The sequence below is a fragment of the Sorex fumeus genome, unplaced genomic scaffold (genome assembly GCF_029834395.1).
Source record: "Sorex fumeus unplaced genomic scaffold, SorFum_2.1 ptg000044l, whole genome shotgun sequence".
Classification (NCBI taxonomy): domain Eukaryota; kingdom Metazoa; phylum Chordata; class Mammalia; order Eulipotyphla; family Soricidae; genus Sorex; species Sorex fumeus.
In genome coordinates, this window is record NW_026606101.1 from 27,841,267 (window position 1) to 27,853,463 (window position 12,197).

Below are 12,197 nucleotides of genomic sequence, written 5' to 3' on the forward strand. Positions count from 1 at the left end.
TTGTTTTTGGGTCATACCCAGCAATGCACAGGGGTTACTCCTGGCTTTTGCACTCAGGAATTACTCCTGGCGGTGCTTGGAGGACCATACGGGATGCTGGGAATCAAACCCGGGTTGGCTGCATGCAAGGCAAAGGCCTACCCGCTGTACTAACACTCCAGCCCCTGTGATGGAAATATCTACTATATATATTTTATGCTTTAGGAATCAGACAGGAGTGGTTAGTTGGGCTCCCTGTTTAGTTATATAGCAATGCAACTAAACAAGAGCACAGATTAGAAATTATTTCTGTATAGAATGGAGAAAAACGGTATAGTTACGAATATTATCTGTGGAACTCCTAGGATTAATCCAACTACAATATAATTACTACAATATCTTTAATCATAATGCTTCATATTTTTATTATTCGGTGATATTTCTATTAGAAAATAAATAAAAAATGTTCCTTTTCCTTGAAATAAGTGAACAATGTTACATATCAGCTGCTCAGATATGCAAAACATCACAGGTCTTTGGGAGAGAATAAATAGATACACTGAGTTTGATTGACACTGGGGTATTTTTTCTTTTAAGAGAAACATGGGAGTCGCATATATCAGTTTTTATCTTCAATGACAAGTGAAAGGTCCAAAATCAAATTAGCGGTCTCCACAGCCACCTGCAGGCCATTCAACTTAGCAGCGAAACAGTCCAAGGTCATGCTGGGAGCTGCGTCCACAGCTTCACGGGGAGGGCATGTCTGGGGCACAAAAGTATGAGGAGGACTCCTCAGGAAAGACCAGCTTAGCTCTTCCTGGCTATTGTACAGCCCACAGCCACATCTGGAAAGCAAATCTTGCCAGTTAACCGAAGAGGGAGAACTTGGCTGTACCGACCAAAAGTGTCCATATTTCATATCAGTGACAACTTCCCCTCCATCATGTTCCAAAGAGCCAGCAACAGATTCTAGCGCACGGCAAAAGGCTTCAGCAATCAGTCGAAGTTCTGTCTGAGTACACTCGTGATCTTTGAGGATGCTTCCTGGCTCGGTAGTAGTCTAAAGAGGAATCAGGACACAATGCATGGGTAACAGTTATTTGTACACACAGGAGGAAATACCTAATGACTAACATCCCAAACCAAGTACTTATTTATACATGGCAAAATGTGTGAGATTTATTTAAAATAAGAAAACTGGGAACAGCTCAGAGAACTGAAGCACAATGAGTGGCATATGCTGGCTGGGCTCTGGGTTTGTTCTCCAGCACCAACTGGTTTCCAGAGCACTGCTGGGTATAGCCCCGTTGCACCTACGTATTATTAAATCAAATACGATTTAGAGACATGGACCATTTTTACGTTTTTTTTAAAATTAATATTCTCTTTAAATTAATAAAAAGGTAGCATGACTTTAAACTGTTTTAGTGCCATTGTAATAAAAACTTTATTCTAGAAATGTCATGATAGAAAATATATCTACTAATCAACTAATAACTGAAAGACAGCTAAAGGCTCCTCCCAGAACTGGGAGACAGGACAAAGGTACATGTGCAGCATGTACATGCCATGTGTACCCAGGCTTGACCCCAGTACCACATGGTCCCTAAGCACCACTCACCACTGCAGTAGCCTGGGTATCCCTGGCCCTGCAGGCTTGATTCACACCCTGATCTCAGACCCTTACCTTAAACCACCCATACAGTTGGCTGAGAATTGCTGGTGGGGGTCCTGGTCTTTTTGAGGCCTATCTGGGTACCCCTTTCCCCACCCCCACAACCTCCACCCTTCAAAAGTCAAATGGAATCCTTCCTGCTTTTGCTTTTTTAATTTACAATACTGGATTGGAGCGATAGCACAGCAGTAGGACGTTTGCCTTGCGTGCAGCCAGCCCAGCCGAGCTGGGTTTGATTCCTTCGCCCCTCTCGGAGAGCCCGGCAAGCTACCGAGAGTATCTCTCCTGCACGGCAAAGCCTGGCAAGCTACCTGTGATGTATTCAATATGCCAAAAATAGTAACAAAATGGAGATATTACTGGGCCTGCTCGAGCAAATCAATGAACAACGGGAGGACAGTGGACAGTGGACTGCTAACAGCAGGGTTTCGTGCATGACACAAGCCCCCCTACCCTTGGCCCCCCCATCCTGTCCACCACTGTCCCAATGTCTCCCTCTTACCTAAACTCCCTCTCTCTTCCCTGTGGTAGCCTCCTACTGAAGATCTGCTCTCAGTTTCTGTTGCCCCTGGCATCTGTTATACCCCTACTGTGTTTCTTTATATCCCACATGAGTGGTACCATTCTGTGTCTCTCTCCTTTGTACTAATTCCACTCAGCACGATATTCTCCCAGATCCATCCATGTAGCAGCACAAACCTGACTGTCCAATGGCCTCTGGAGGATGGCGGCCACCAAGCCGCCAGGGAGAATAGGCCAAGGCATGAAACCTATTCCCACCTGGGGTGGCCCGGCACTGGTAACCTACTGCGGGGACCAGGCGCATTTCTGCCAAAAGCTGCTGGGTTCCGAGATTTGTTTCTGACTCTCTTGGATCATGGCTGTTAAGCAGTTTGATCAGGAGTCAGAGAGGCCATTCGTGGTGGCGACTCGGGGTCTCGTTGGGGTAGGGAGGAAAGGGCCAGATCCACCCCCATCCCATGAGGCCCCACGTGTCTTGTCACTGCGGGCCCAAACCTGACTATCCAATGGCCTCTAGAGGATGGCTGTTTGACCACTACTTTGGGCCATCTCCCTAACCAATTTTTTTTTTGAATTAAAGTATTAAAATTCATTCTCTTAGTAACTTTCAAATATGAAACAGAGTATTGTTGACTATAGACCACAACGTATGTTACAGTCCCACGTCTTATTTTAATTGTAAGTGGAAGTCTGCACCTTTTTAGCTCTTTCACCCATTTTTCCCACAACCTCTGGCAACTATCAGAATGTTCACTGTCACTGAGTAGGGCTCCTTCTTCTTCCCCTTTCCCATTATCCGCTCCCTTCTCCTTCTGCTCCTCCTCCTATTTCTTGTTTTTTGTTTTTGGGCCACTCCCAATCTCCATCAAGTTCAGAGGAAGTTCTTGAAAATTATTATCCAATAAAATATTTGTTTTGCAGAGATAGATAAATGGGACTATCTTAAACTAAGAAGCTTCTGCACCTCCAAAGAAACAGTGACCAAAATACAAAGACAGTCTACAGAATGGGAAAGGATATTCGCCGAATACACATCTGACAAGGGGTTGATATCCAGGATATACAAAATACTGGTTAAACTCCACAAGAAGAAAACATCCAACCCCATCCAAAAATGGGGCAATGAAATGAACAGAAACTTTCTCAAAGAAGAAATCCGAATGGCAAAAAAGCACATGAGAAAATGCTCTACATCATTAATCATCAGAGAGATGCAGATCAAAACCACAATGAGATACCATCTCACACCTCAGAGACTGGCCCACATTCAAAAGAACAAAAGCAACCAATGCTGGCGTGGATGTGGCGAGAAAGGGACACTTCTTCACTGTTGGTGGGAATGTTCACTGGTTCAGCCCTTTTGGACAACAGTATGGACGTTTCTCAAAAAATTAGAAATTGAGCTCCCATTTGACCCAGCGATACCACTCCTGGGAATATACCCCAGAGAGGCAAAAATGTGTAGTCGAAGTGACATCTGCACTTGTTTGTTCATTGCAGCACTCTTTACAATAGTCAGAAACTGGAAGAAACCTGAATGCCCAAGAACAGATGACAGGTTAAAGAAACTTTGGTACATCTACACAATGGAGTACTATGTAGCTGTTAGAAAAGATGAAGTCATGAAATTTACATACAAGTGGTACAATATGGAAAGTATCATGCTAAGCGAAATGAGTCAGAAAGAGAGGGATAGACATAGCAAGATTGCATTCATCTGGGGGATATAAAGTAACAAAGTATGAGATTAATACCCAAGAATAGCTGAGATCAGCACCAGGAGGATTACCCCATAACTTAGAGGCCAGCCGGGTATCCTAGAGGAAAGGGCAGTTCAGATAGAGAAGGGAGCACCAAATAAAGGATGTTTGGAGGATCCTCCCAGGAGGGGAGATGCATGTCGAAAGTAGACTATGGACTGAACATGTTTGCCACTCAATGCCTCTTTTGCAGACCACAACACCCAAACAGAGAGAGAGAACACAGGGGATTGCCCTGCCACAGAGGCAGGGGGGGATGGGGGATGGGGGTGGGAGGGATATTATCCATGGTGGTGAAAAACGGGCACTGGTGGAGGGATGGGTATCTGATCATTGTATAATTGAAACCCAAGCACAAAAAAAATTGTAAATCTACAACTGTAAAAAAATAAATAAATAAATAAATAAAATTTAAAAAATAAAAAAAAATATTTGTTTTGGGGCTGGAGCGATAGCACAGTGGTAGGGCGTTTGCCTTGCACGCAGCCAACATGGCCGACCCGAGTTTGATTCCTCTGCCCCTCTCGGAGAGCCCGGCAAGCTACCGAGAGTATCTCGCCCACACGGCAGAGCCTGGCAAGGTACCCGTGATGTATTCGATATGCCAAACACAGTAACAACAAAGTCTCCAATGGAGACGTTACTGGGCCTGCTCGAGCAAATCGAGCAAAATATTTGTTTATTCTGGTAATTTTTTTTTTTTTTTTGGTTTTGGGGCCACATCTAGTGATGCTCATGGGATACACCTGGCTCTGTAGTCAGGAGTCTCTCCTAGTGGTACCTAAGGGACTATATGGTAGTCCCCAGGGGAACCTGGGTAGGCCGGATGTAAGGCAAGCGCTTTACTCACTGATAACTTCAATTAGAGGTTTCATTATCAAATAGTTTACATTATTTGGGGAAACAGTGCAAGGCATTATTCTGCATATAGGCTGTAAAAGATGTAAATTTACATTTTCACTGATCCCAGTTTTCCACTAGAAGGACTGCAGAGGATCTGGTCACAAACCTTTCTGGCCAAAGAACCAATTAAAAATACTTGGAGAACATAAACCTATTTGTATTCGTTTTCAAAGTATTTCACTATGAGCTAGACTAAAATACTGTAATACTCTAATGCTGTAATTAGACTACAATAAATGAAACGTCAGGAAATGGAATTTCTTAAGTTAATAAAAATATCCTTCTTCAATAAAATATATAGCACAAAAGAATACCTGTTTTAAAATTTTACTAGAATCTAACATTTAGAATGCATTGATAAGTGACTTTTTTATTTTCTGGTAAAGGAAGCCCTGAAGTACTTTGTACCATAACACTTGCAATGTGAAACTCAATTACAGCACTATAGAGGTTGAGATCTCTAAGAATCCCCGCAAACACAAATTTATTTCAACATGGAATGTACACACACAATATGGAATGTACGCACACAATATTCAAAGAATGTCATTATTTGCGTACATGCTATGTTTATAGTTACAATTGCAATAAAGGTGTTACCATTTGCATATTTTGGGGGGTGCCAGAAGTCTAAGGGCCACTCGCAGTGATAACCTGGTTTGGTTGTGGGGACCTGAAAACGGAATGCTAAGGCCTGGTAAGGTCCTGCTGCTCAGGTCTGGAAGGGCCGTCTGAGTGGTGCTCAGGAGGCAGGTCAGGGACCAGACTCTGAGTCTCACACACTGCAGGTATGTGCTAGGGCCTTTCGAACTATCTCCCTGGCACTGTGAGCTTATATTTTCAAAACAGTATCTTCCTCAAATGATTTTAAATAGGACATTTGATTTTGACTATTGAGAAATAAAGCTCATTATCTCATAAAATGAGTAGCTGAGAATTCACCAACTCTGAGGGGGCCTCTACCTTGTGTCTGATGTAGGCAGCCAAATGTGTTTCAGTACATCCACCTCCCAACAAAGCGCATGGGTCCTTGAGTGTTAACTGCAATACATGCAGTGCTGCTTGACATGTGAGCTAAAAAAAAAAAAAAAAAATTAGAATCAGACTCTCACAAAGGAATAGAACAATGCTCTCAAGGCAACTTAGTGGACTTAAAGAGCTTGATTTTAAAAGCAAAAGAGCAAAACCTTTGTTGCCAAGGCTGTAATACAAATACAATGGGGAATTATAAAGATTAGAGATTACTGAAAAATACTTTAGCCAGATATTTGTTTTCAAAGACCAGATTAGTATTTTTTTTCAAATTCACTTAGCTCTTCAAAGTGAGATTTGCAAATGGATGGCCTTTGTATACCTGGGTCTTTAAGACTTGTTAGTATTTCCACTAAAAATATTTTAATCTACTAGTGTAGTAGCACTATAGCTACAAAACAGTAACATAAAAACTGCTGTAAATCATGTTACTTCAGTAGAAATGGGGCCAAAATTGTGTGTGTGGGGAGATTGTATTAATTATCACAACTGTTCATGAGATGGTAATGCTTAGGATTTCTTCTGATTCTTCAGAGCCAGTTATACACATCCCAAGAGAACTCTGGCCCAGGTTAGACTTCTCATCACACAGATGTCAGATTCCCTGCAGCACAACCAAGTATGGATCTAAATGAAACTGATTCTGATCTGAGGAGCATAACGAAGAATGGCAGAAACCAATCGGACACAAAGCTTTTTTAAAATCTGAGTTTAATATACATGTAAAATAATGAGCTTACATTATTTTGGTTTTAATGAACTAGTGTATAAATGCTATAGGATTTATTTCAAGGTGCTATAGAAATGACAACATAGCAACAAGCCAGTTGTAATAAATAGATAATACATAAAATTTTAATGCTCATTAAGTTATATTCTTGAGCATTTGTAAATAAGTTTTTCTCTTCATTTTTTTGGGGGGATACCTGGCAATGCTCAGGGATGACTCCTCGCGAAATACTTGGAATATATGCAGGATCAGCTGTATGCAAGGCAAGCATCTTACCTGCTGCTAGCTCTCTGGTCTCGGTCTTTATAATCTTTTTTCGACTTCATTTTTGGGAAACACCTGGCAATACTCTGGGGTACTCCTGGCTCTGCACTGGGGAATTAGTCCTGGAGGTGCTTGAGGGACCATGTAGAATGCTTGGGATCAAATCTGGGTCAGCTGCATACGGGGCAAATGCCCTATCTACTTCAAGCCCAGCATTTGTAAAATTTTAAGCTTCTGTCCAATATAATAGATTATTCCTCTCTTCAGATAAAAGCCGACGAGTTACTAGTAGTAGGATAGAACAAATTCTACTAAGATGTGGATGATGGGTATGACTGAAAAAGCACTTTTTTCTAAGTGAATTATTCAGAGTATATATTTTAATTTAATGCTTACAAAAAGTTCATGTCAAAGCCCTTTACATTGCTCGCAAATACTAGAATAGCAGCAAGTACCGAAATTATCATAATCGCACTGGCAATTCAGTCGGCTTAATGACTTTAATTCATTCATTTTCATTGTTTGTACTTTCTGTACTGCAAAAGGAAGTTATGAGAAAAAAATAGCTGTTAAAAAAAAAAACAAGCTATCTGAATGATTATTTTTGGCTTAGGTCTCTAGATAGGGAATTCAAAGTTCATCACCTACCTTTAGTTCATCCCAGGAAGTGTCATTTCTGTTGCACAGAAGCAAGCTGCAGATGGTCTCTTCATTTGGAATGAGATGCAAAAAATGTTTGGAGCCAAATTTTGTGGCGCACAAGTCTTTCACACTTCCATAACTGCTAGGAGAGATTAAACCCAGGGAGCCAATAGGCTGTGCTCCTAGTTTTTAAAGTTTAGAAAACACAAAACATGTAAGTAAAGGTGATGCACTGAATCATTTAATATATTTATTCCCACTCAATAGAAAAAGATGATCTTTTGGCTGACAGGCTTCTTTGCACCTCTGTCAGAAGCTATTTTTGTACTGTACAGAAAAAAGGCACAATTTTGCCTACATTTTCAGAGACCATGTGTACCCACTTACTCAGCAACCAGAGGCCCCAAATGAAGAACTCTACTTAGTCGGAATAATGGCAAAATGAGGGGGAAAACTCTTTTTTAGGCATCATTATGATTTGGTTTTGGAGCCAAATGGTCAGGGGATAGTACACCTGGAGGTAACATCTGGTGATCAGCACACGAGCTCTTTCAAGAGCTGTTTGCCTAGCCCCAAGGTTTAATTTTTATTTAAAAGCACAAAAATAAGTGATACAAACAGTGGTGTAGTTGGAAATTAGAGGGGTTATTTTCAGTGGACATTTTGACGGGAGTGGGGCTGGCAACTGTTTTTTAATTTATTGAGTTACCTAATTTCTGTCAAAATAAAATAAAAGACGGTGAATCCTTATTTCAAGGCTATTCTATACATTAACTATTTCCCCCTTTCTTTCACACAAGTAAAATAGCAAACAAGAAACTTAATACAAATAAGAAGACTTATTTGACTTAATACAAATGGGATGACTTGAGAATTTCCAAAAAAATCTCTAAATGTAGTAAGGCTATAAAGGGGGGGGGGGGGGGTGTTCGAAGCTCAAAGAGCTAGTGCCTATTTTCTGTTGGAGGACGCCCCAGGTTCCATCCCACAGCACCACTGGGTGCTCTTAGGGCTGTTCAGAAGGACCTTCACGTTGGGAGTAGCTCCTGAGCACAGCTGAGAGTGGCCCCCAAACTAGAAATAGTAAACAAAAAATGCCCTTGAACTGCACAAGAAGTAACAATGGTAAAGTCTTAAGAATAAAACAGAACATCTGAGCAATGCATCATTTGGCACCAATTTTCTAAAAGATGTTTTCTTTCAAACTAACGCAGTTAAAAAACAATTACATCTAAAAACACTGCTAGGAAGTATCAGCCATAGAGACAGGCTGGGGAGGGGGGTGGGAGGGAAACTGGTGGTACTGGTAACGGGAAATGTACACTGGTAAAGGAAGGGGTATTGGAACACTATGACTGAACCCAAATATGAACAACTTTCTGTATATGTCATGGTGATTCAATTAAAAGAAAAATACTGCTAGGTGCTGGCTGAAGAGATAGTACAGTGGGTAGGCCACTTGTCTTGCATGTGCCCGACCCAGGTTCAATTCCCAGCACACGTTAAGTCAGTGGCCTGAGTCCTGCCAGGAGTGATCCCTGATGCATAGTCAGGATTAAGTACTGAGCACTGCCAAGTGTAGCCCCAAGCAAAATAAAAACACTGTCAGCTTCCAAAAATTTGTAAGAACCTACAAAATAATCACTGAACAATTTTAATTCTTTGAATAGCCTTTCTTGACTTTAGATGTCTCCAAGAATAAGGGAATACTTGGGTGATTTAAAACTTAAGAAAGAAAATGGCCATGTCCTGTATTTCATCCAGTAAAACAATAACCTGTACTATTTTTTTAGTCACTTAATAATGAGCAAGTCACTTGCGTTTGTTTGATTTTCTGGGTGGGTTTCTCCATGTAAGAGTAAAATGAAAAAAATATAAAAAAATGAATAAATTAAACATGTTGTCAACAGTCGAATCAAATATCCACAATTTATTACTTAACCTAAATAATGAGTAAAGAGGGATTTTGTGTGAAAAAAGAGAAAGTTAACCTTTATGTCCCAAGGAAGAAGGTTTAGGCTAAACATTGTTTACTTAGTATATTTCGCCCGGGACCATCTACCTCCTTGCTACCCCATCTTTTTGTCATTAAGAATTCTCTGCCCGCAAGATACAGACTAAAGCTCAGGCTATTAATTCCATATTCCAGTTCCATATGAGCTATGTAGCGTTGTGGACTGAAGTAGAAACCCTGTTCCCAGGGTTCTGGGAAAATACTTCATTAAAAAAAAAAAAATCACAAATCTGTAATACCCAATACTCAAAAGCTGAAAATCACCTGATTAATGAAGGCTGGGGAGTATATAGGTAAGGTTCTTGCCATGCATGCTGGCAACCTGGGTTCCAGCCCTGGCACTGCTAGGAATTAGCCCTGAGTACTACTGGGTGTGCCCCCTGCCCTCCAAATAAAACAAAAATAAAAACAAAAGAATGTGAGAGAAGGTGGAATGTGCTAGGGCATTTGCCTTGCACATAGCAGACCTGGGTTCGATCCCTGGCATCCCATTTGGTCTCCTGAGCACCACTAGTAGCTCCTGAACACAGCCAGAAGTTAACCTCTGAATACTGCAGTGTGTGCCCAAACAAACAAAAACAATGTGAGGGCTCAAAGAGAGGAGCATATGCCTTGCACACAGCAGGTCCAGGCTTGATTTCCAGCACTGCTAGGTCTCTTAGTACCCACTAGGAGCCCACTAGAGCAAGGATGTAGCCAAAAATTGGGGAAGGAAAATAATGGGCTTGACTTGTGTCAATGAATTCCAAAAAATTACTGATGTTAATAATTTCTTCTTTCATGATCACCTGACAATCTCATTACCTAGAGACAGCACATATTCAACGCGTAGCATCTATCATATTCCTTTGTCATCCTTTGTGAAGGGTTAAAAAATGACTACTAATTTGAGTGATCACAAAAAAATCACTTTTCTGATAGGTTGTCAATGAAATGAAAGGGTTATTTATTAAAGTGGCTCAAATCAGGAGCTCTTCAACATTTTACTTTGGTTCTAACAGAATGGCTTGTATTTGCTTTAATGTACTATTTATGAAATACAATTAATTTCTTTTTTAAATTGTGTGTGCCACTGAACAGTCATTTTAGAATGCCAGCTACTACACATACACTTATGAACTACTGATTTAAAAAGAGGAACTTCTACCAGCAAAATTACTTTGTGAGTGGGACTTCAGGATAGACTTTTGGTTTGTTTTGGGCGTTTGTTTTGGGCCATCCCTGGCTATTCTCAGGGATCACTCCTGTCCATGCTTGGAGACATTTGTGATACTAGGGGTAGAAGGTGGGTTGGCTGAGTGCAAGAAGAGTGTTTTATCCTCATACTATTTCTTCACCCAGAATGAATTTCAAGTATGAAAATGATCATCAAAATGCTGGATTTCTCAGTGGTCTAATGTATTTGGGGATTAACAATTTTAGATTTTGAGAGTTACTGCAGTAAATTTTGGGGCTGCAAAATACATAGCAGACTGCCAATTACTTTTTGAAATGTGAACAATAGACGATCTTTTTCAGAAACAACCTCTGCTGACAGAAATGATACTCAAGCTTGCTGTGAGGTTGGTAACTTCAAAAAAATTTTTTAAGATGGTCAAGAAGCTTTTACCTGTAACTTTACTCAGGGGTTCCATAAGAGCCAATCCAACTCTGTCTATGACAGTAACATGATGCACGCTGAGAAACTGCTTCAAAGACGGGTGTATTACTTTTTGGCACAGGACAAGATTTACGTGATCACTAACTAGCTCTTTTCCTAGGGTAAGCAATTGGTCCAGGGCTGCATTTTCAAGAGAAATCCCGTAACTAACCACCACTGTTCCTTCTCCAGTATCTGTAAGGTCTCCAGACAGGGAGGCACAAAAGAGTGCTACTTTGAAAGAATCTGATTTTCTGATAGGCAGGATCTTCATCAACTGAACTTCTGATATTTCGATAAGTATTCCAGGCAATACGGTAGAATCCGTAACCCTTGGGCCTTTTAAAGGAATAATTATACTCTTTCCTAAAACAACACACTCTCCAACATTTTCTGGAATTGTCAGCAAAAAGGCTTTTAGAATCAAAGTACTGATGTGGTCTACTTCCTTTCTGGTGAGCATGCAGGCAGGTTTGCTTGTTATTATACTACGTACCAAGCAAAGGAGCATTCTAGTACTACTCAAGTCGACTGGGATTCGACAGCCGCAGTCCTCAGACTTGAGGTAACTAACGCAGAGGCTCAGAAGCTGCTTATTCAACCTGATGGTGGTGGTGGGTGTTAGGTCTATTCTCTGAACATTGTCAATCAAGTTGCAGCAGAGGATGGCTGTGAATAAGCCACCATCGCTGAAGCATGACACGTGGCTCTGCATGGAGGTTGTCAGGATCTTTAGGACGGGGTGGGAGACGGAGAGGTGAGCCAGGAGAGCAGATGACTGTGAAGTCGTGCACACGGGCCCTCCGAGGCCATTGTGCAGCTGCTTCAGGCGGCCACAAGGGCCGTAGCATGACGTTAAGATCCCTTTCAAGACTGAGAGTGTGGTCCTGACCTTCTCACTGTTCAGCGGTTCGCTTTTACACACTGATGGTTTTTTGGCCTCTAAAAGAGACATTTTAGTTCAGGTAGCAATTTGTGAAGATAGCTTTTATTTTTGTTAACCATTGTATTCCATGGATTGCATGGCTGTGGATTTT

At 41.2% G+C, this 12,197-nt stretch overlaps 1 protein-coding gene across 1 annotated transcript; it reads right to left on the minus strand.

The window, feature by feature from the left end:
- Positions 1-420: 420 nt before the first annotated feature.
- Positions 421-12,119, minus strand: MKKS (MKKS centrosomal shuttling protein). Its single transcript, XM_056121906.1, has 4 exons — positions 11,131-12,119; positions 7,514-7,689; positions 5,803-5,913; positions 421-1,039 (listed from the first exon to the last, which is right to left on the minus strand). Exons 1-4 carry the CDS (start codon positions 12,113-12,115, stop codon positions 599-601), a joined length of 1,713 nt encoding a protein of 570 aa, XP_055977881.1. The 5' UTR covers positions 12,116-12,119; the 3' UTR covers positions 421-598.
- Positions 12,120-12,197: the final 78 nt, after the last annotated feature.